The following is a 24,974-nucleotide window of genomic DNA, read 5'->3' as shown; positions in this document are numbered from 1 at the left end:
GCCACCTCGTAAAATATGTGTGAATTGCCGTGAGATTGGGTTGGAATAGTTTGTAAAGAACTTAACTAATTGTACAATCATTGTATAATAGTGTTTTTGTATATTTTTATACAATATATTAAATATGCCAAAAAATTCAAATTTGATCTTAAAAGTTAGTTTGAACAAATGTTCAATGCTTTATTTATAAACTCTGTAAGTGTCAATAAGTGCCATACTTTTCATCATTTCTTCTTACGTGCATGTTACTTTTTGACTGTTTTCTCTTGTTTTTAATAACTATTTACCTTTTGATATTTATTCTTTGTGTGTAAAAGTGATTTTAAAATGAACACGATTCATAGGTTTAATGCCTAGCTCGATTTGGGTTCATTTTAGCCTAGCAATGTAGTAATTTTAAACTATAAAAACGGAACCCAACATGCTGGGTTAAACATAATAACCCAACTCGTTGTTTTCAACCCAGCAGTTTTTAGAGTGTACCCTAAGCTTAATTAAAATAAATTGTCCATGCTCTGATTAAATTCAGTTATTAATGTAATAACTTTAATGTGAAGACAGATTGTGCTGCCCCTATGTAATGCAGTCCTTTGTTTTTCACATGCATTAAGTGCACTTTTAGCATTAAACTGCTGATTCAGAATTTTGTTAACATTTGTGAAAGGTAAGCAAAAGCTTTGTGATATGATGCATATGAATCAGAGAAACTGCACTGCATGAACAAGAGTCATTCAACTGAAGTGTAGGGCAGAAAGGAGTGTGTTACAAGACAATATATAGTTTACAATCAACAGTTTTGCCTATAAAAATGAGCTACCTGGGTAAATCTGATTATCGCAATAAAATCATGCAAAATTTCAAATGTAGGGGAGAGTGGGTTAAGTTGACACACCCTCTATATCTTGGCAACTCTACACTTTTACTGACTTGTGACCATGTATTTTGGAACCACCCATAATTTCTGCCAGACTGTGAAAAGGAGAAACGTGGGAGGAGTGAAAGGCACTTACTGGTGAAATGTTTTTGGCTTCTTCTAGTACAATTTTTAAGCATTTTCAAGGCAAATTTAACAAGGATTAAAAATATTTATGATGCATATAGGTGATTTAGTAACACATAAAACCATGCAAAACATTTAGCACAATATAAGCCTGCATTAGTAAACTAGCTAGCCCCTCACCCCCCTCAGAAAAAAGATGGAGCAGAGTGAGCCAAATGCTGTGGGGTAAATTGAGCAAGCATTTTAACTTAACCCACCATAAGGCACTGAAGTTATATTAAACCTCTAACATATAAACTGGCATTTTAATATGATATTATGCAAGTGGTTAAGTTTATCATATATATACATATTGTTTCTAGTTTATTTATTCATATAATCAGATATATCTTTCCACCTGTAGTCCCTAACGGCCTGTTCAACATTGCAGAAAAGCTACCATGCCAAGAATCTTTTGACTAAATAGCTTAGTTCCAGTGATTCTAAGTGCTGTCAAACATCACATTCAAAATAAAAGTTTTTGTTTAGATAATACTTGTGTATACTGTGTAGATTATGCATATATAAATACACACGTATACAGTATATATTTTGAAAATATTTATATGATATTAGATTATATAGCCTATAAATTAATTATATATATAAACATAACACATTTCTATCTTAAATATATACATGCATGTGGGTGTATTTATATAATAAATATACACAGTACACACATATATATTACGAAAACTAAAAAGTTTTATTTTGGATGTTATTAATCGCAATTAATGTTTGACAACACTAGCGATATTTATTTTTTTCATTCTTATTGAATTTTTATTTAATTTTACTTAAGAAACTCTGTTTAATTTGTTTTTGGGAATGTTACAATTTTGGTGTTCAACACATTGTTTCAAAAATGCGAACAATTAAAGATTGACATTTTAATATTTGATTGGTTTTATGTTGTTTAAGTAAGCATTAGGAAAAGAAATAGGCTATGACTGTTTGTTAAACGAAGAATGTTTATTAAAATAGTTTTTAGAAGAGGTTAATTCTCTTTAGAATTAATAGATTCAATCAGATGGTCAGTTTACACCCAGATGGTGCATCTGACCTGGGGCAAATTAAGCCACGGGAACACTTTTTTTTAAGATGCAATATTTTAGAACCCTTTTTCATAGGCTACATTCTGATAATTTAAAATGATAGGAAACATCCTGAAATTACTTTAGACACTTAACTGTACTCCTGCCTCATTTTCCCTTATCACATAAATATAAAAATTGCTCACCTCACTCCACTCTCCCCTAAATGTTTTTCTCAGTGTCATGTTGCACCTCGGTAGCGAGATAGATTAGTGACAACAGCACTCTTTGATAGCTCACTACAGACAGGTCGAGTAACGCTAGTAGGTAGATTTCTAAAGTACTTTAATGTTGCTCAAATATAAACACTACCGGTCGCCCTGGGGCTGCAGTAGTGTTAGGATGGGTTTGTCCATTGTAAAAATGGAAGTGAAGTCGTAAAGATTAGCATAAAATGCTAATATATAAATTTCAATAGACGCACCAATCCGCACGCAACGACCATTAAACAAACTTACCATAGGCCTTTACCTTCTATAAACACTTTTAGTCTTTCAACGTGGAGAAGACATGGCCACTAATTGCACATTAGACCGCTGATGGTGTAGTCATGATCGATGGTCATGATATGAGAAAGTGGTTAGGGCAAACAGATCAAAAAACGAGGTGCAGCGGTTTTGATCTCGGCCTGTCGCTGTTAAATCGTTACAAAAGAAAACAGCGATTCAGCTAATTGAAAACGGTGTAGGCTACTCAGCTGTATTTTAACCGTGTGGACGGTTTAAAAATTATAATATGGTGTCATTGGCACATTCAGCAGTAATATTTTGTTATTAATTTACATCACTGTGTCACAAAGTAGCCTAGTTCGCTTACATCTCTTTAGACACGTTTCATTTTCACAACAATGTGCTTTGCACTTCCTCTTCATCTTCTCTCCGCCAACCGATTCGTGTTCGTGCGTGTGTGTGGATATCTCTTTCAATTCCTTTTTATTTCATTCTGTGAATTCATGCTGTGTGATTTCAAGCGACCACCAAATTCATTTAGAATTAGTTTGACCTTCAGTCGTTGACATCAGCATATTTTCTTAGCCTTTATTTCTGTTGGAGTCTTACTCAGAGAGTAAGAGATGGGGACGGTTGTTGATGACTTCAGACAACTGTTAAAAGGTATTCTCCGTTGTTTCTCTGTTAATTCAATTGTGTGCTCTTTCAATATACATGAAATAGGCTATTTAGGCTACTTATTTTGTATTGTTAGTTTTTATGTAACTTTTGAAGGTAACTTTAAACACTTAACTTTATTGATACAATTACATGCTAAATTATTTTTAATGAAATTATATATATATATATATAATTTCCCAAGTACCATATATATATATATATATATATATATATATATATATATATATATATATATATATATATATATATATAATTAAAAATAATTGGGTTAGAGTTGTTTTTCCAGTTCATAGTAAACACACCGTGGGTTATGCTCTTAAACCTTGATTACAGATTATTGATTTAGTTAGTTTTATTTTCTCTTTTAATTATTCTGCTTTGCCAGGTTTACGTTAGAGTAAAACATTTTGTATAAAATGTTACACATGAATGAGATGTTATCTGTTCTGACACAGACAGGATGACTATTGTCATCTGAACATCCTGGCTTCTATTGCATTTGCATGAATAGAACAGTGCTTTGCATATTTCAAAACATACATGCTATGCTCTATTGAGTAGCAGTGAGTTATTGGTCAGATTTTTCTCTTTCCACATATTAAAATACATAGTAAAAGTTTTTACATTTAACTGTTAATTTTTATTTACTTTGTTTGTATCTTACAAACAGAGCAAAGTAGCATAGTTTACTGAGGTTGTTTTCTATATGTTTTTTTTTTCAGACTGCGAGTTGTTTGTTTTTGACATACTCCAGGATGAGAATCTCAGTGATCCTGCTCGAGAGGCCAGGGAAATTCTCCTACGAAATTTTCATGTCATCCAAAAGAGGTGAGGGATATCACAATATGTTTTATTCATGCATAGCTATTAGAGCTGACACATACTCGCTCCTCCTTGTTTGTGCTGCACATTGAAAACCACATAAAAAGTAAATTTATAGAAGCAAATTATTTTCAGCTTGAGAATCTGTGCTCCCAACTGAGCTACAAATGAAACACAACAGTTAAACAGACAGGAAGCAAATGGCAAGGTTCTTCTATTGTTGGCTTTTCAAAAGCAAAGAGTACAATTACTGCGCATACCGGCTGCAGTGGCTTTGTGGTTTGCTGTGCTGAAACAAGGTGTTTGCAAGGAGAATAAGCATACTTTTTCTTCTTCAGCACTGGCTTACATGAATACTTAGCTGTCAATGCATCATTTGCAAATGCTGCAATGCACTGCTTTACAGATGCATGTGTTTACACAGATACTCATCCTGCTATCAATCTAACGCCTCTTCGATTCTTTAAGAATTTGTCGTACGGCTCTCATTGCAGATCTGAAATGTCTATCTAGTTTAAGAAAGATAGTGGAACAATACAAACCATTTTATGAACCTAGTTATTTCTGATTATAAGCCTTATACAATAACCCTGTTTATAAAAATTTCGAGTCCATTTGTTTAGAAGGTTATTTTATCCTTTACAAAATGTTCTTCTCTAAAATCATTTTTAAACCCTCTCTTTTGCAGACACCCGCAAGAATTCCCCCACAGACGTAAGTGAACAGCCGTTTCATGATTCGAATTATTTGCTAAGCAAGATTTCCGTTCAGAATCTGTCTTTCCTGGAACAATGGCCCTATAGAAAACAAGTCGGTTTCACAAATGATTCGACTTTCCTCCCACAGCATTTTCATTTTATGAATGTCTGTCGAATTAACTCACAACAAAGTTTCTACTTGTATGACGTTCTTGATTAAAATTTTTTTTTTCTACTAGCTGAATCCAATCTTGAGGACAGTTCAGATGACAACCGCAGCTCCAGTCTGGGACGCTCTGCCCCCTCAGATGATATGTCCGTGGCCTCTGACTACCAGGAGGAAGGTGCTTCTGAACGTGAGTCCAAGCCACTCTTTGTGCAGATGAGTGTGTTTTTCTCGAATGTCTAATGCATGTAAGCGGTGATAAGTAGAGACAGGAAACTTGTCTAAAGCATCTTTAATACATTTCTTGTTGTGGGGGTTTCACTGGTAGTGATGAAATACCCCAGTGGAGGTGTCTGGTAACAGATCACCCTCTAGTGGATTCCCACAACTCCACTGCTGGCATTGAGGAGTGTGTGGAGGAAGAATGGGAGGGTGGTCTTTACCCTCCAAGAGATGAAGCTCTCCCTCTAGTGGCAGGCAAGCAGGATGTTTGGCCATGTGTCCTGAGGTTTTTGGGGTTAAGATGTGGCATGTTTGACTGTGTTTAACAATGGTGCCAAAATGTGAGCTTTCTTGACCTTCTGACACCAAGTATATTTACACTTGTATAGCCTATTACAATTTGGAAAACGCAAACTGGTATGTAATTCAAAGTTTAAAGAGAGAAAAACGGGATGTACTGCAGACTCAGACTGAAAATAGCCTGTCAAAATCTGTGTTTTGTGTGTTTTTTTTACTAACGTGGGCAGTTTGATGTTGCTTCTGGCCATGATCTGTGACGGATCATCCCTGGTTCCTCTGTAACCAGCTGGTCTTGAAACTCAACCCTGTACCTGAGGGGCGTTTTATCCATTTTCTCTTCTTTATCACTCATCATACAACTGACAATTTTCTCGGGGGATCAAAAGCCTGCAGCTTTGCAGAAATAAGTGAAAAGAAAACAAGTGAGGGACATTCAAGTCAATAGCATTGATCTCTAGTGACCTGTTCAGAGATGATACTGTAATCCAATAAAAGGCAAAGCGAAATCAGAATCTTTCTCTCTTTCTTTGTATGAATAGATTTTTGCTTCATATAACTATTTTTATTCTCTTAACAGTTTTCCAGATAGAACAGAAAAAAGGTCAGGCTACACAATTGCTGTTTGTGAAAACCATAAATTATTGTTTTTATCTTGAATACGCCTTCTTGTTCACTGACATGAAACTTCTCACCACCCTGGTAAAAATGAATACTCCATCGTCCCATTTATTTTATATGTTGTTTGTGATTTAGCAACAAAAGGGGTCAAACCTGGATGTGCTCCTTTGATTCGCTTCTGTGCCGGCATATAAGTCAAAGAGGAGTAACTCGAAGAAAATTCACATCATGTCGCTCTTTCAATAAAGATAATGACCAGCAAGGGCAAGTGCAGTTCAGGGTTCATGTTTAGTTCACCAGTTGGGGATCTCACATCAAACCCAATGAGAGGACATTTGAAATTTGAGCGGGAAAGCATTTTGGTGCATATGAAATCAGAGAGAGGAATATAATCATGAAGATTAAGATTCAAATGTGCATCTTTTTCAGCATTTCAGATTTAGTTTTTCTCATTTGGCTTTTAATCAATAAGGACGCTCCATGCTGAGAGCCCTTTTTTGCTTAGCTCGAGTGAATGAAAATAAAATGCATATGTGATATGAATGAGCCGGTGTCCCTGCATGCTGATATTTTCAAATTTACCCTATTGTAGCGGAGGGTAAATATAGTTCAGGCATTCAATTCTTGCACCGTTACTCGCTCTGTGATGTCACATGCTCGCCTGTGTGAGGAAGGGAAATTGACTGTGTCTGCTTGTGCTCTAACCTGACTGGAGGATGGGGTTGCAGTTGACTCGTCGATGGGAGGAGTCAGTGTTATTTCATTTAGCCAGCGCTGCCTCCCTGTCTCCAGAGGGAGGTTTGACACTAGATTTGTTATAGCTGACAGGAACAGATGGGCGCTCTATTGTCAGGGCCCCTGTCTGTATGGTAATGTGAACTGAGTTTCACCCGCAGACCGCACGGTTGACCCCACCGTGCCTGCAGCCTCGTCTGGATGACAGCAGCCCTGCAGCCGAGGATGGGAAGCCCAGGGCAGGAGGAGCCACACAGTGGGGTGGATATTTTGCCAGGTCAAGTTTAGGAAACGCAAAAGTTGTAGAAAAAAGAAACATTCTTATTGCTCTGAATGGTTTGAGTAGCAGATATTTGCTTGCAATCTCTGCTAATATATATATATATATATATATATATATATATATTGCACACAAGACACCAATCCACCAATCATTTCAGTAATAACAAATAGGCTAGAGCCGAAAAGGTGTATGGTTTGTCAGTCTGACAGGAGTTTGTGTGTTTAAGAGGCTAATATCAATGCATGTCCTATCAAAGGCTGCACATGCTTTGGGCTCTTTGTGTGCACTGACTTGATTTATGTCCAGAAACAAAAGCCCCTCTCGTTCCTGTTATCTTACCCCACCACAGCTTTACAGGCAAAGCTAGAGAAGCCAATCAGAAAGGCCAAGGATTCAGAGTGAAGTTGTTTCTTTATCGCAAATTAGATAATCAAGATGTAAATTCAATTTTTTTCTCAAGATCTTAGAGCCTCTAAATGAATGGTTGTGAAATTGATTGTTGTAATGAATCTCTGGAGAGTCCAAAAAGAGCTTGCATCAATGAAAAATACATTTTAGCTTGGCAATTAAGTGACCCTTCGCAAACTAAAGTGAGCAAATCTCATTTTCGTCATCATCACAATTACTGTCAAGGATTTTTTGGCAGAGCTCTGTCCTGCAGTCTTGGATTGTCATATTTATCCTAATGCAATGGCATGTGGAGGTGAAGTCATGTGATCATAAACACCTTACATGACCTCTGTGTTTGAGTCGTAGTCAGCTGGTATTCATCCATGCCTCTTAACTCCATACATTTACTGTGAGTGCTCACAATTTGAGTGTTTCTTCCTCCCTACAGTAAACTTTTGACCCCTGGGTCTTGTTCTGGTCAATTCGTGACCTGTCTGAACTCTGTCTAGGGCAACTGAGTCTACATTATTGACCTCAGCTGCCATAGCAACAGCACAGTTCAAATAAAGTTTCACTGGCTGGGACTAGATTTGAATCACTTTTATTTTTTATTTTTTTTCCAAGAGCGTCCATCCATTCTAGTAATAATCCATTAATTTCCTCCAATCGTGATTAATATTCTGCTGCCGTTTTGTGAAAGAGTAAAGTATGAGGCATTGGCAGGCTTCATAGGGCACGTTAAATGACTTCGGCAAAGATGACACCATCTTTCCTCTGCGCTGTCGTTTTCCCACCCTCTGTTTCCCTTCGCATTAATTAATTGAAATAGACACATATTAGACCCGAGCATCCTCAGTGCATCGCTGCTGCTGCTGCAATACGGGTTCAAAAGTTCACTTCACTCTCAGAAGGCTACGATGCTGCAGAAAATGCTGATATTTGCTCTCGCTCCGTCTCTCGCTCATTTGTAATTTCACTGTTTCGCCCAAACACGTTCTCACTTTTCCTCCAGCCCAGTATAGTGATCGTTCGGAAGAGATTTTCAACTGTTAATGTCGTATCATTGTCAGTCGGCCTATTCATTGTGCAATGATGAGTCAACAGAGCGTGCATCACTATATTCATCATGCATTTTCTTTCATTGGTTAGGAAAATATTGCTTCTGTGTTCGATATAATATGTCTCGGTCTAGTAAAAGTTACTGTGGGTGAGGAGAGGAAGTCTTCCATGATTTGCAAGGGATGAAATAAGCAGAATAGGAAGTCACAACCTTGAGTGTCTAATCTTCTTTGCAGCCTGTCAGTATCGCAGACAAATGGCGAAACGATTCAATGCTGTGGGTTCAGCTAGAGGTTAGCCTTCCCAGGTACCTACAGCACTCTCTCTCTCTCTCTCTCTCTCTCTCTCTCCTCTCCCCCTTACCCATCTTGCAAATGAGAATTTGATTTTTCTCTCCACTGGATTCCATTTCTAGAGATTGATGAAGTTTCGATGCAAGGCCCAGGTGGCCTGATGCTTTCATTGGGAAACAAATGAAAGCGTGTGTAGGTGTGTTCGCCTGTACACCCACAGGGAGGGAGTGCTGTTCAAATGTCTTCTATGTGTCTTTTTTAGTTTTAGCTAAATGCAGATTTGCTCTCCGTAACCGGTCTGTTGCATTCTTAATATTTACAAATGCTTGTGGTTTGCAAGGGCATTTGTGCAGTGTTTTATGCTAGAAATGAACATTCACAGATTTCTTTTGTCTTTGTGTTTGCTGACATAATCCATTTGACGTTTCTGACTCTTTGAGGTCTGTTCTGCAGCAGCATTTGGAATGTTTTCGCATCTTTAAACTGACCAGATGAACTGTTTTTCCATGAAATGTCTTTCTCCATTATGATTTGTCAGCCTGTGTGTAGGTATCATTTATCTGTCAAAAAACTGAAAATATTATGCTAATTGCCTAATTTACCATATGTTTTAAATTGAGTGTTGAAACATAATAATCATAAAAGAGTTTTCCCCCACATGGTTCTGAATTTGAGTAAGGAGCTTCACGAGTGAGAGACTATATTTAAGTTTGGGAGATTTCTGGCTTGGTAATGCACATTACTGCAGTGTGTGTGATAAAACACAACCATTGGTAACCACTGAACCGAATAATTTTCATGATGACTGGCAGGGCCATGATATGACATACTTAAATGTACAACAGAAAAAAATCCTATTGATGTTATCACAAGATGAGGATTTTCCATGAAGTGATTTTTTGTTACAACAATGCCTGGCTGCAGTCCATAAGCACCTTGAGCCAATAAAAACACTTCAAGTTAACTTATCCTGCTCTCCTAAATTTCATAGAGTAGCATAAGATGGAAAATTGTCTCCAGATTTGTGTTGTGTATATAATAAATTATTTAAAATAAAGCACAAGTTTTGTTTTTATAAAGAGGACATAGCTCACATATGGCTGGATTAAGATTACAGATGTGTAACTGTTGGCTCTTGTAGTTCTACCATTTAACGGCTGAAGCCTTTGAACTTTCTATTTATTTACTCAAGGACACGCGCGGCGATTCTGCACTGTAGACCTATTCTGCGCGTGCTCCACAAAGACAGGCAAATTACCTTAAAGGTATTTAGAAAGTATTTCGAATGTGAATTGTTCGTTTTGGTTATTGAATATTGTTCTGATTTATGTATAGCCTACGGGCCTATCTTATTAAACTCTAAACGAATTTCTCAAAAATAAGATAATCCAGAAATCATGTAAAAAACAAACAAACAACAACAACAAAAAATAATATATATATATATATATATATATATATATATATATATATATATATATATATATATATATATATATATATATATATATAGGCTAAGACTCGGCAAAGGTAAAGTGAGCTAAATGTTTTATCATTAGCTTATTATTATTATTATTATTATTATTGGAAACGAAAGTTGTTTAACAGAATAAAAGTTAGGGTGTAGAAAGGAATGCAGTTAACAACGCCCCTGATGGATATTGTAGCATTAAAAATAATTATTCTGAAGACATAAACTCTCAATTCCAATGTGTAATATTTAGGCTATAATTTATATCTTAATTTGGGTACATAGGCTATATGCAGCTATTTATAAATGCATTGTTTAATCCGTATTATGGTAGCTTATACTAAATCAAAATTTTATTTTGTGATGTCTTATTTTTGCATAGGTCGAAACGTTCCTGGTGACTGAATTGAAAAACCACGATCTTGAGTTGTTAACGAAGTGTATTTATTATATACTATGGTAGAATGAATTAATGAATAAAAAAATACTTGTAAATGTGAACGATGTCTATAATAGTTATAGGCCTATTGAAATCAGTTCAAGCGGGTATTTATTAAAACCTGAAAAAATCAATATAGCCTGTCATATAAGCTAAACATTTGTGAGAAACAGAGACAACTTTTATTAGGATGTAATTTAATTAATTTAAAATGTTTAATCGTTGTCATGGTCTGTTAGATGATGGAAGTGTTTTATTTAACTTTTTATGAAGTCTATAGGCCTAGTGAATTATTTTACAGTCAGTGTTGTCGTAGTTCAGTTTTCTTCAGAGAACACCATTTACTTTCACTTAACACGCGCCCCCTGGTGGACTTTTTAAAATTATCTTTTTCCTCAAACTAAAGCAATCCTACTGATATTTACACGTTTTGTATAAACTAAACGACACTTTAAGGCGATCACATAGTAGGCCTAATATCGAATTTCATGTTTGTTTCTTCTGAATTGAAAATCTGGTTATTTTCACTCACTCATTCTCAGTTAAATAAAACAGACCCACAATAGCAGTTTTCTGGAGTTTATCAGACGGTCATAAATACCTGTGTGGCACACATGTAGGCTATGTGAGCGTTAACAAACACGTCAAACTTTACGACCGTGCTGCATTCCTAATGTGATCGATGCTCGATATCATGAATCTTGATTTGAGTTCCGCAGACAGTCGACACGTGTCCGCTGGCATATTTCATTGTTCATGCATCAAAACTGTTCAAAGAAAACCTAACAAACAAGCAGATAAGAGACGTAAACTAGAGAAATGCCTTAAACTAGTATTCCTTTACCTTTATGATTTTTATTTTTTATATATAGCCTATGCCTATATATTTAGGCTACCATCGAATACATCATCTGCATTCATATTCCTATTTTAAAATGTATTAAATCGATAGCACTAAGAGGGGGATTAGGACTATGTTTTGCTTGAACATTAGCCTATAGTCACAAGTATCCTACAAGAAAACATATATTTTTATTTTATTGTTGTTATGTTACACAAATAATATAACTATTTCAATATTATTTTATACAGGTCTATTTTTTTAAACAGATGAAAAGCTGTGTGTGTGATGTTATATTTTAAATGAAACAAAATTAACTGCTTATTAAACAACCATTGTTTAGCATCAGTTAACATGATCTAATGCAGTTATAAGGCAGATGAAATTATACATGCTTACCTCTTTTTTTGTCCTGAAAATCCCTTATATTTGTAAAGACTTAAAAGGGTGGTGGTATATAATTTAGCACTGTAGTTACTTTCTGAATGGTTAAACTGATGTTTTTACAATTCATTCCGAAATACAACACTCCCGTCTCAACCCTTTTTTCTTCTCTCCATTTCTCCCCACATTCAAAACATTTGCTTGTGACAGAGTGCCTTGTAAATGGATCCAAAATGATATTGAACGGCTAATAGAAACAGCAGTAATGCAATGCTATATTTAAAAAGAATTAAATAAATGCCTGAATTATACACTCCAAAATATTTAATGCCACAATGTTGTCTAATGTAGTTTATTAAAAACATTTCATCTGTGTTTTATCTTCATTTAGTTAAATACAAAGGTATTAGATGAAGATCTGTATATGCATTGACTTTTACTTTCTTGTGTGAAATGAATGAACATCCTTTCATATTTTTTCCTTTTTTTTCTTGTAGCTTTTATAAAAAAAAAAAAAAAATAGGACCCTGCTCATAATTCTGGTTGAAATAAACACACACTCACTTTTATTGTATATTCATGTCTAGTTCATTTTTCTTTGTGAATTGGCTATAACCGGCAGCACTGAATTTCAAGCTTTCGCATGCCTCAGCTCCACTAGTGTAAGTATATTTCCACATCTCGCCGAACTCATTTTTCTTTGCAGCCGTGTGTGATGATGACACTGCTTTCGAGTCATATCTTCTCTGGCTGTCGCACCCCAGTCCACCTCTCTGCCATCTCAGGATTATAGTATTTGCAGTTAAACTTTTGAATGGATGTCATAATATATGGGGGTAAAATTTATAGAGCTCTGGTCTCTCAATGGAGGACCCCCTTTGCTTTCCCTGCTCCTTGCCAGACTATAAATTTTCTTCTGGTACGGTGCGGCTCGTCAGTAAAGGAACAATGTTGTGGCACTAAAGCATGCTAAATGGTTTCCCACATCATGTGTGAAGCCCGCAATTGTGCCTTTAAACAGAGGCCGGCAAAAGGTCCATCCTGGAATCTTGTAAATAATAAGTAATACTGCAAAACTGTTCAGGGGCTGCATGATTTCAGGTCTCATGTTGTGAATAACAGATCCTTTTCATTCAAATCGAATCAGTTCTTGTTAAGGACAATTTAGAGAGGTGATGTTCAATTGAGCCGTTCACCTAGGGATCTCTCTCTCTCAGTCTTTTGCTCCCCCTCCCTAATGCCTTTCCATCTTTTTTTTTCTCACCCTCCTAATGTTTGCTATGCGCAGGCATCGCACAGAGGCCACTGACTTTGCCTTTAATGAGGAAAAATGTGTCAATTTGCTGTTCTCTGTGTGCAGTTGTGTATTGGTGTGCAGTACAGGGGGGTTAAGGATGCTTGGAGTACTCCTTTTTTCTAATCAAGTGCTGTACAGGAGAGCGCAGTAATTCCAGTCTCTCCATCTCTCTCTGATCAGCATTCCTCCCTTGCCTCTCCCTTCAGCCCCCCAGGGACCCTCGTGCCTTCTGCTTCACCTCATCTCTGAGGTTCATGCTGAGGTCAACCGCAGGCCCGTGTGTCCCGTACACACGGTGCATAACTGGAAGACATGGATAGGGCATCGATCTGATGCAGATTTCTTGTACTGTTTATATACTGTAAATACAGGCATCTTCTTTTCTTTTTGGCTTATTGCTTGATATAGGAATTGTTTTTATTTATAAGCGTTGTGTGTGTGTGTATGTTTTATATACATTCCAGTAATTTAATAAAACTCTTAAACGTCCTCAAAATTAATATTCAGTTTCATACTGTACTATGTAGTATTTTAATGGCAAAATTCAGTTGAAGCATTAAAAATGAATAATCAAGATCTTAGTGTTTTATTTTTCATTTAATTACACAAATTAGAATAGTATTTTGAAATCTCAGCCATATCATGAAAATAATTATCAGTCTTTCTGTATTGAGAATTCTCTGTGTGTAAAATTTGGTGCATTATAAAAGAATGCAACAGTATGCAAATGTGATCACATGATCAGTTAGTAATCTTTCATTGACTCTTTTAATCAATATGTTAGTGGTCTTGACTTTTGTGGCCACAGTAAATCACTGTATTGTGTCGATGGTCGCATTCGGAAACATCAAGCTACACCTGAAGTCCAGGCATGCAGTCTTCCCAAGATATTTAATAATTTGATCAATGCATTTTAATAATAACAAATGCCATGAAGAGATAAATAGAGAACAGAGAAAAAAATCACACACATAACCTAAAAATACTATATTTGATGTAACATTTTGATCATCTGACCATGTCAGGCATTTAAAAAACGGAATAAACAAACTTACATTTATAAATAAATCTACTTTTTGCCGCATTTCTGTCTTTGACAGGTCTTTGCATCTGACATTGCTGACTGTGCCCTGTCATTGACTTATAGCTACTCAACTGTGATGCTATTTAAAGGTGTTTTATGTTAACCTCCTCGGATCATTACAGCATCAGTCAGATGTTTATAGCCGGATCACCTGCTGTGCTCATAACATCACCTGTGAGCACAGTATTTACATGTCGGTGCCTTATTATCCAATATGAACACCTTAAATGAGCTTATGACGAACGATAATTAATTAAATAGTATATGAGGTTGTTTGTTCGCCACTCATTTGAGACCTGCTGCTCTCGCTGTCAAATTTTCCGATGTCATTGTTACAAAAGGGCCTCTCTGCAGAGCGAGTCTGTGAGGAGTGGCAGGCAGAGATAGGAGTAGTGTGACCTGGAGCTGTGCCTACCTCCATGTTGCAGAAGGAGTGGGAGGGAGGCTTGGCCGAGGGATTTCTTGGCTCCTCTGTATCCCGCCGAGCTCCTCTCGTGGCATCCGTCCCTGCTCTCTTGCTGCCGTGGCACTGATGAACGTTCCTCTGCGTGGCACGCTCAATGCCTCACTCCACCAATCTCACCCTGCCACATCGCAGAGGCCATGCCATGCATCACCACAAAGCGTCTAGCAGCCGCGGAGAGCGCCTGGAGGAGAGTCATTAGCTTTGTGTCGCTCCCTTTCTCCGCTCCCCACATCTCCACGTATTTGTGTGCCTCTTGTCATGAGTTACTGACAAAATCAAGCTTGGAATTGGACGTCTGCTTAGCGAAAACTAAATAAGTCCTCTGATGTATGATTCTGCATACATTTTGATGCTCCATTTTTGTCTGTGAATACTTCAGAGAAATTGATGTTGGTAAAGAACAACAGGAGAAAACAAAATAAATGAAGTCGGAAAAGGCCTAACAGCAAAAAAGCCTCCGAGAACGATGGTGATGTAACACTCTGAAATATTCATAAACATCCACAGCCCGTTTTAAACGGAAATGATTGGCCTTATGCTAATTAAGGAGGGAGAATGCAAGGGGTGAGAGTTAAGAAACCTCACCGCTCTGAATAATTAAAAATGCAATTTATAGGCGAAATGAAAATCCTCAAGACCATTGCCGCGTGCATTTTTTACGTCACTTTAATAGTTCTACAGAGATAAATTATTTTGTTTATGATGGTTTCAAATGTGCATGTTTATAAAATCATGTAGAATCTAAGGAAACTGACAATATAAGAAACAGGCAGAAATGTAACGGTTCGAGCTCTTTTTTCTTTCCACTGACTTTTTGGCTGCTTTTGTCCTCTGAGTCTTTTAATATATCAAGCTCTGATTGGTTTGAAAGAAATGGCTGAAGTTAAATGTTGCATCTGTTCGGCCAATCAGAATCCTGGGTTTCCTTGGAGACAGTTCAGAATAGAAAAACATGCCACTTTTTTTTTCTGTAGGTGAAATGTTTGGTTACACTGCTACCCTGTGGAAGAATCACGAATATAGGGACTGGCCAGAATCACGCCCACTGTATTTTTGGTTTCCTCAGCAGGGCAGGTCGTAGGTTGTGAAGAATGACTGAACACAAATTCGCCATTCATTTTGCCATTGCTTAAGTCTTCGACCGCACCGTGGGGTCAGACAGCACGGCCTGAGGAAGAAGGTTGTCAGTAGGTGTGTGAAGATTAGAGAGACTGTTAATTGTACGCCATTCTCACATGTCCTCTGTTTATTCGGTTTCTTCTGAACTATTACCGGGGCTTGACCTTTTAGATAAATGAACAGAGGGGGATGTGGATGGATGAGGGGAGTAAAAGGTGTCGGGATGAAAGTGCACAAAGAGAAAAATGAACATAGAAGTGGCTGGACCGAGGCCTCCATTTTTTTTCGATGATACATCAACTTACCCTTGACAAACAGTTGTATTTATGACGACGTAGATGTGGCCGTGTGTACGGAAAAGGCACATGTGTGTTCGTGAATGTGAGTGAGGGTCAAAGGGCTTCTCTGCGAGATGGTCATCTGTCTGATAAACTGGACACATAACATGACGAGCTACAGAGCTCGATGGTGATGATGTCACGCAGACTGGGTGCGTTTGATGAGCTGAGTCTTATTTATAGAGGCATTCGATTCTCCAAGCTGTTATATCCACCGCTCACATAACAGTTGCACTTAACGTTGTTCTTTTGACATTTTTTTTCCAGTGACAAGTTCAAGACAGCCCTCTGCACAGTTGACTGCATGACGCTATCTGTTTTCTGCATCGAATGGCAGCCTTAGCTCAAAGAGAAGACATGCCACAGAGATTACTTCGGCATTAGCGTGCAGGGAAGGAAGCATCTGCTCGTGTCTAAATGAGTTTTAAATAAGTCTGGTAGCGTGCCCAGAGGCCCACCTGTCGCCTACGCTCTCTTTTAGCTCTTGAGGTTTGAAGTTGATGAAAGCCTGATCGTGAGGGTGAGGATTTGTGTCTCGTTTCCCTGTTTGCAGCAAATTGTTCGCCTGCGCTGCCACTCTTATATGGCCTAGAAAACATGCTAAAAATAGATGCGTGGGTGCAGATTAAAGTGCAGCAAGCCCTGCACAAGCTTTTGATATATTCTTATTACAGTTGTCATCATATTAGCAGCGCCATAAGGGGCCCCGGACAATTTTTTATTGGTGGGCCGGCCCCCTCTTCCCTAAACCTGGAGGTTATACCATCTTACGATGACCGATTTTTTTTATTTTTTTAGCAGTGCAACAGCTCAATGGTATCACCTAAATATATATATTTATAATTTACATAATTAATAATTTGTATAATTCTTAATTATTTACAAATGTGTGTGTGCAGAGAATTTGACGTTTATCCATCATCTGAAAACCAATAATCTTTCCATTGATGTATGTTTTGCTAGGATAGTACAATATCTGTCTGAGATACAACTATTTGAAAATCTGGAATCTGAGGGTGCAAAAAAAATATATATGTATATGTGTATATACACACACAAACACACAGACACAGACAGACACAGACACACACACAGACACACACACACACACATAAAAAAACACACATGCACTGTTATTCAAAAGTTTGGGGTCAGTAAGATTCTATTTTTAAAGAAATTAATTATTTTATTCAACAAGGACACATTAAATTGACCAAAAGTGATAGTATGACATTAAATACATACATTGTTAAGATTCTATTTCTAATATTTTTTTTATATTTTTAAAATTCAGTTTTGTCATTACAGGAATTAGTTGCAATCTCAAATATATTAAAATAGAAAACAGTTATTTATAGCTGTAATAATATTTCACAAAAGTACTGCTTTTTTTATTTTTTTTTATTTTTCTTTTATAAATTCAGCCTTGGTGAGCACAAGAGACTTCTGTTAAAAGTATTAAAAAAAATCTTACTGACCATACAATTTTGAACAGTGTTCTTTTATACATTTAAATAATTATTTTCATTGTATAAACAATAAGCATAAGTGTTCTATTTCATGTTTGAATAAGTGTGTTATTCATTTATATTGATTGCTGATGTTTTGCAGTTTTTGAAGAGATCCCTCTGGTGGCTGCACAGGACCTGAGTAACATCCTAAAGCAAGGCTACGTGGAGAAGAAGAGACGTGGTAGGAATCTTTCAAATCAAAGCATCAAAAGTCACATCAATTCCACAAGTATTTCTAATCTTTTTCTTTTTCAGATCACAGTTTCTTCAGCATGGAATGGCAAAAGCGATGGTGTGTGCTAAACAACACCATATTTTATTACTTCGGGAGTGAGAAAGGTATGTCCTGTCTTGTTTACTGACGACATGAACATCAAAGACAGAGATATTGAGAATCTGGGATTTTGTCTTCTGAATTCAGACAAGCAGCAGAAGGGCTCGTTTTATATTAATGGTTACAGTGCAGAGCTGGTGCCCAGCTTACGCAAGGACTCCAAAAAGAATTCGTGTTTCGAGTTGAGCGCTCCTGGAAGACGTTCTTACCAGGTTCAACACACACAAACACACTCCCATTGCTCATTGCTGTAGCTGTATTCACTCATCTTTTACTTTGACTTTTATCAACAATGATAGTTTTTCTCTGCAGTTCACTGCCAGCAGTCCCCGTGAGGCCAGGGAATGGGTGGACCAGATCAATTTTGTTCTTAAGGGTATGTGAGATATGAAATACATTTTTATTAGAATACATAACATATTGTATTATGCTGAATGCATCTTCATCTTGAGCCAAGCACCATGGTGATCATCTTGAGGTGAAAAGGGCAGTTTTATAAAAAAAAAGAAAAAAGGCATACCAATAACTTTCCTCCTGCCTCAGCCAATAAGATAGTCTCTAGACCTCCTCATGCAGCGTCATTGAGCTTCTGAGTCCAACGTGCTTCAGGCTGCCTCCTCTTCCCCGTAGCGCAGCGCTCTTTACAGGAAATTGATTGGGATTTGCCCGGTCATCCTTTAGGGGCATCGATCTGGTCCTGCTTGGCATCCAGGCAGTGCGGATACGATAGCCTGTGTTACAGAGGCCAGTCACCTGCAATCAGGCCCTCACTTCATCTGAGACAGATCTGAGACACCCTCGCCACTCTAAAATGGGCTCAATGCGGCCCTCTGATTTGCGGGAAGTAATGGACACTCCTGAGATAGTTTTCTCCCTCCCCAACCCCCTTCGCACATGTACATACAGCCAAATGGCACAAGCATCATTTAGTATTAGCACTCTAATAATTTTCAAGTTTAACACTTTTTTTTTCACCCCAGATTTCTGCACAGTGATACATTTCTGATATTATTTTTGATGAATTCTCCAAAGCTACACTGAGGTCCAAAAATGTGGGAACACACTGACAATCAATCAAAGTTGGATTTAAATCAAAATTCCAATGGTTTAAAAATAGTCGATTTATTTAAATATTTGATTTCCTGAACTGTTTATGTACTACTTTTTCGACAAAGCAAATTTGTGACATTGAATATTCTGAAATCATGCTGGATCACATGATCATCAGTGCAAACTTGTAGAGTTATTGTGTCTGGAGTCCCACTGTCATTAAAGCAAAATGACAAAACCAGAAGAAAGACTATAAAGAAAATAAGCTCATTCAAATTAAATTATGCAGTTAATGTAATTTGAAATAAAAAGCATTAAATTAGGAAATTGCAAAATAGTCACTGGTGGCCTCAGACTATTGGGACCCCACTAAGTGTAGATATTATTTGTCTACTATGATTTTTATTATTTTGGTGTTAATGTTTGCTTTCATGGCTTCTCTCCAATATTTGGAGAGTGACTTGATACTGTAGGGATTAATTCAAATTTTTTTATTGAAATATAAGCATTTTTACTAGTGGTCTCAGACTTTTGGGACACCACTACATGTACGTTTACAACACAAGAAATTGGTCTTATTTGTCTGCAGGCATTTTCATCATTTAGATGTTAATGATTGTTTTTTGGCTTTTCTCCAAGATCTGAGCTCTAACTTCATCCCCTTTGATGATGATGAGGAAGAGGAGGTGGAAGAAGATGAAGAGACATATGATGACATTGAACGAGCTGCCACACCTCCACCACCACGTCCTGGGCCAGCTCCTGCACCGGTCACCACCCCGAATCTGGGACAAACCCCCCAAAGCAGCCGTGAGGAATGGAAGAGCCAAGCAGGAACTCAAGAAGATGAAGAAGAGGACGAAGAGGACATTTATGAAGTGCTTCCAGGTACAGAAAAAAAATAATGATATATTTCATTGATTGGCCCTTTTAACAAAACAGGGTTTAATAATGGATTATCCTCATAAAAATACAAAAAAATACTGCCATCAGTTTTTGAGGGGATTTTGGAACAGAGTAACTGAGGGTGTAATCATCAACTCTACTGTGTTGAATACCATCATTAAAAGCATATACATCAAGATCTGGTCACCCAGAATGATAGCAGGACCCTCAGAGGACCCAGTGAGATCTCTGAGGAGAAATACATCACTCTGGAGGGCTGTCATTTTCACCTTACTTTGCCATGTGTGCTGGGCAGCTGAGCTGGCCACAGATGGCGGATCGAGTGACCAACTCTCTCACTTTTCCGCCCTTCATTCATCTCTCTCTCATCTTCTTACGCCTCTCAGATTTTCAGTTTGGAAAAGTGCTGTGCAGGTCTTTTATGACATTGTCTAAAAAGTGCTGAATGTAGTGTGCTGATATATTAACTAATCTCATTAATCATTCCATTCAAACATTTGGGGTCAGTAAGATATAAAAAATATTTTTATACTTTTATTCATAAAGCATGCATTACAGTGCCCCTATTATGGATTTTTAAAAATTACCTTTCATGCGGTGTGTAACACAGCTCTAAGTGGATGAAACCTCCTGCAAAGATTGAAATCTGAATGTGCACTGTGTATAAAGTTATTGTCTCTCAAAAGAAAGAGTCGACTCTGAATCATTGAAACGAATAGTTTTAGTGTTGATGATAGTAAAACTTATTTTGGTAACACTTTATTTTACGGTGTCCTTGTTACACAAGTTACATGTACTTACTATTATAATAGCAATAAAGTCTGAATAATTACATGCAAGTAACCCTAACCCAAACCCTAAGGGTTAGTTTTTTTTTGTTTTTTTTGTAAAATCGAAATTTAACATCATCTGAATAAGCATTCCATTGAAGTATGGTTTACTAGGAAAGGACAATATTTGGCTGAGATGCAACTATTTGGAATCTGGATCGCCTTTAAAGTTTTTCAAAAAAGTTTACGGTACAGAATTTTCTAAATATCTTTATGGAACATGATCTTTACTTAATATCCTAATGATTTTTAGCATAAAAGAAAAATCGATCATTTTGACCCATAAAGTGGTTATTGCTACAAATATTCTTATGCTACTCGTGACAGATTTTGTGCTCACATATAGTAAGTACATGTAGTTAATTATTATCATGTAGTACATAAATGTATAACTACACTTTAACAAGGACACCTTAAAACAAAACGTAACCAAATACGTTCCAAATTTCTTGAGCACCAAATCAGCATATTGGAAAGATTTCTAATGGAGCATGTGACGCTAAAGACTAAAGTAATAGCTGCTGAAAATGTAGCTTTGCCATCACAGAAATTAATTATATTTCAAACTATTTTAAAATAGTTAAGTTATTATAAATTGCAATGATATTTCACAAATAAATGCAGTCTTGTTGAGAATAAGAGACTTTAAAAATACTTTTTTTATATACCAAAGTGGTAGTATATTTATCTATATTATTAATTAACGCTTCAGCACTATCCCGGAAGTTAATCTAAAAAAATGTGATTTCAACTGAAACATTTTTTAGAATTGGAATCCACTAATTTTTCATTTTGACAATGCTCATTTTGAAAACTCTCTCTCTTTTTTGTTTTTTTTTTGCAACAGATTCCAACACAGGTTTTAGATGTATATTTCACACTTGCGCACATGGTAAAGGGCTGCTACTTTACATGTTTTTTTCCCCATGCTGTTCCTGGAAGCTCAGGGCAAGCTTGTGCTGTGGGAAGTATAGGGTTGCTGGACGGTGGTTTTATCGGCAGGCTGACAGCGTGAGGATGGATGTGGGAGACGGAAAGCTGGGCTATCACTGTCACCTCATAGACCTAGAGGTGCCACGCCCAGAATCAATGCCTGTCTGCCTGAAACACACTAGCCATCGAACCCGGCCTGGCACCTCCCCTATAAATCAAACACGAGCTGGCTGTTCTGCCAGCACCACACATATTGTTTAATATACTTATAAAAGAGTTCAGAGGTATACAAAGTTGATCCAGAAGTCGAATTCGCATGGAAGGTGTAGCATTATTATGATGCCAAAAGATTAATGTATGTACTTGTTCTCTGTATTTCTATAACCTCTGACTATCTGTATTTTTCAGAAGATGAAGAGACTGACAATGTGGAAGAGTGGACTGAAAAGTCTGGTAAGCAGATCGTGTGTATCTATTAGAGAGGTGCTAGAAATTGAGTACATTTTTTTATTTTTTTTTTATCTCTGTGTTTTAAATAAAGGGACTTCAGATTATGCAAATTATTACCAAGGCTTGTGGGACTGTGAAGCTGATGGACCCGATGAGTTGGCCTTCCAGAGAGGAGATCTCATCTACATCCTCAGCAAGGTGTGTGTTTGTTCCCTCAATCTCATACATAAATACACACACACACACACACACACACACACACACACAAGGTCAGACTTTTAGTTCAGCGCTGTTGGCTGTGTCCTTGGTTGATTTGTTAGTTGAAGCACTTTGCATGTATTTTGATTTTCTTTTCTCTTACCTTTGCTCTATTTATCTCCTCACTAATGATGAATAATACGCTGCTGGCCATAAGATGAGTCATATCGGTCAATACTCACTGACTTTCTCATAGCAGCTATTCATTTACTGTATTCTAAATGACAAAGCTGTGATGGTCTTCACTCAGTCAGTACATTCTCATTGTAGGATTTTATAAAGTAGGCCTCGGATTTGTTGCTTTTATTTCTACTGCTTTTTTTCTGTTGATTATTCTATATCAATCACACAATTTAAGAAATGAATAGCATATCAGCAACATGTCAGTTTTCTATCAAAGAAGTTAAATTTCTAATGATTATTCTTACAAAATCCAAGAGAATTGCAGGTTACAAATGAAACCCGCTTTACAGCTTGTCATATAGACATAAGACCCCTTGTACATCTGCGGTCTGTAGACCACTGCAATACTGTGTTCACACAGGCACATTCTCAGTAATAGACTGTTGATTCATTGCTGTAGTTGTGTCTTGGAAAATTGAGTGATCAGCCAAGCAAACCACTTTATTTGGTGCATTCTCTTTAATCTATATATTTTTGTGTCCTACAAATGGGATGTTAGCAGGAACACATAGTGTAGCTGTTTCTTAAAGATACACCACTGAAAGAATCAATGTGTTTTAATTTTGCCTTTAACTGAGCTGTTATCTTAAAGGCATAGTTCATCCAAAATGAAAACACTGTCATCGTTGTGGTTGCAAGCCGGGCTGACCTACTTTCTACTTCGTAACGCAAATCGAAAATAATATTTTAAATAATATCTGTGTTTTTTGCCCGTACAAAGAAAGTTAGTGCAGTTAGATGCTTTTTTTTTTTCATTACATGGACAAAAACAGTTTAACAAAACATTCTTTAAAAATATTTGGTGTTCTGCAAACACACACACAAACAAAAGTTAAACACAATTGTTTTTTTTTTTTGAGGAATGTTTATAGTGACTTTCATAATATTTTTTCCATTCTATATAGGTCAGTGGCTACCAGCAGGTGTTTTTTTTATAATTTTTTATTATTATTATTTTATATATATATATATATATATATATATATATATATATATATATATATATATATATATATATATATATATATATATATATATATATATATAATGTCTTCTTTTGTATTCAACAGAAGAAATTATCTAGAAACAAACTTATACAGGTTGAAATTGAGCCTGAAATCGAGTAAATAATGACACAATTTGATGAACTGCCCCTTTAAGAAAAGGGATGAAAGTGAACTATCCCTTTAAGAAAGAATTCTATTTTCATTTTTCCACACTCTTGATATTCAGTAATCACTGATGAAATGTATAGATATGACAACTAATGAACCCTAAAGACAGAATTAAATAACAGGAGAGCTGAAAAAGATTTGATTCCGTTATTCAAAAAACAATGTTACATCCGCTGTGGTTGGTTATCAAAACACAGTAAGGATGTGCATGGGTCATTTATTTTTATCTCAGGCCATATTTCTAATTTGTGTAAACAATGAGTCTAACCATCTCAGATAACTAAAGCCTCTCTCTGATTTTGTCATCATGCTGTTATTATATTCAGACAAGTAGATTTATCAGCTCTTACTTTTAATCCCTCTGTGACTGACATGTAATTGAAATAGCTTTTATTGATGGCAGTATTTTCGAAATGGCTGTATGCACTTGTATCGCTCAAATCTAGTAGACCTCTTCGGATGTATTCTCAGACAGTGTGGGACTCCTACTCTTGTTTTACGGGTGCTCCCCTGGAACGTTGACCTTACTGAGTGAAATATAGGCCGTTGGCTAGAACTCAAGCCCAACTCTAGCGGTCCCACTCATAAAGCAGTGGTCATAAAACCTGAGTGCATAAATTCTGCTGCACAGAGGCGTGGAGGGGAGGCCAAGTATATTTGTGTCAACACCGAGCGTAATTACAAGGTGATAAAGACGTGGAAAGTGCTAAATCAATTCCACTAACCAACAGGTTTTTGAGGCAGCGCTATGATTGACCGCTGTGAAGTCACAAATCAAAGAGGTCGACAGCGCTGTCACAGCACTGGTGTAAGCAGAGCGTACAGATTAAAAAAGGCTCTCTCATCAGTCTTTATTGATCCACCACTTACAGTGAATAAACAGCTATTCGGCTCATCTACACAAATCACTACACATATCTATAATATGTGGGAGCATTAGGGAGTGTGATAGCACATGCAAAAAATATTTCCTTCATTAGTGGTTATTTTTTAGTGAGTATTTTGGTGATGCTCAGAGATGGAACATGGAAATTCAATTTAAAGGGGTAGTTC

The 24,974-nt window shown here is 36.8% G+C and overlaps 1 protein-coding gene across 1 annotated transcript in view; it reads left to right on the top strand.

Annotated features, from left to right (window-relative positions):
- Window positions 1-2,995: 2,995 nt before the first annotated feature.
- LOC113111513 (src kinase-associated phosphoprotein 1-like) overlaps window positions 2,996-24,974 on the top strand; it is a 30,448-nt gene continuing 8,469 nt past the window's right edge. Inside the window, exons 1-11 of the mRNA XM_026276291.1 lie at window positions 2,996-3,248; window positions 3,989-4,094; window positions 4,777-4,802; window positions 5,026-5,142; window positions 17,903-17,983; window positions 18,058-18,141; window positions 18,224-18,348; window positions 18,449-18,512; window positions 19,826-20,074; window positions 22,264-22,308; window positions 22,397-22,503. Of these exons, the coding sequence (XP_026132076.1) occupies window positions 3,209-3,248; window positions 3,989-4,094; window positions 4,777-4,802; window positions 5,026-5,142; window positions 17,903-17,983; window positions 18,058-18,141; window positions 18,224-18,348; window positions 18,449-18,512; window positions 19,826-20,074; window positions 22,264-22,308; window positions 22,397-22,503 (1,044 nt within the window). The 5' untranslated portion in view covers window positions 2,996-3,208. The remainder of the gene's footprint in view (window positions 3,249-3,988; window positions 4,095-4,776; window positions 4,803-5,025; window positions 5,143-17,902; window positions 17,984-18,057; window positions 18,142-18,223; window positions 18,349-18,448; window positions 18,513-19,825; window positions 20,075-22,263; window positions 22,309-22,396; window positions 22,504-24,974) is intronic.

Source organism: Carassius auratus, chromosome 12, assembly GCF_003368295.1.
Source record: "Carassius auratus strain Wakin chromosome 12, ASM336829v1, whole genome shotgun sequence".
Taxonomy (NCBI): Eukaryota; Metazoa; Chordata; class Actinopteri; order Cypriniformes; family Cyprinidae; genus Carassius; species Carassius auratus.
Note: the sequence above shows the minus strand (reverse complement) of the source record. Positions and strands in the feature narration are given on the sequence as shown.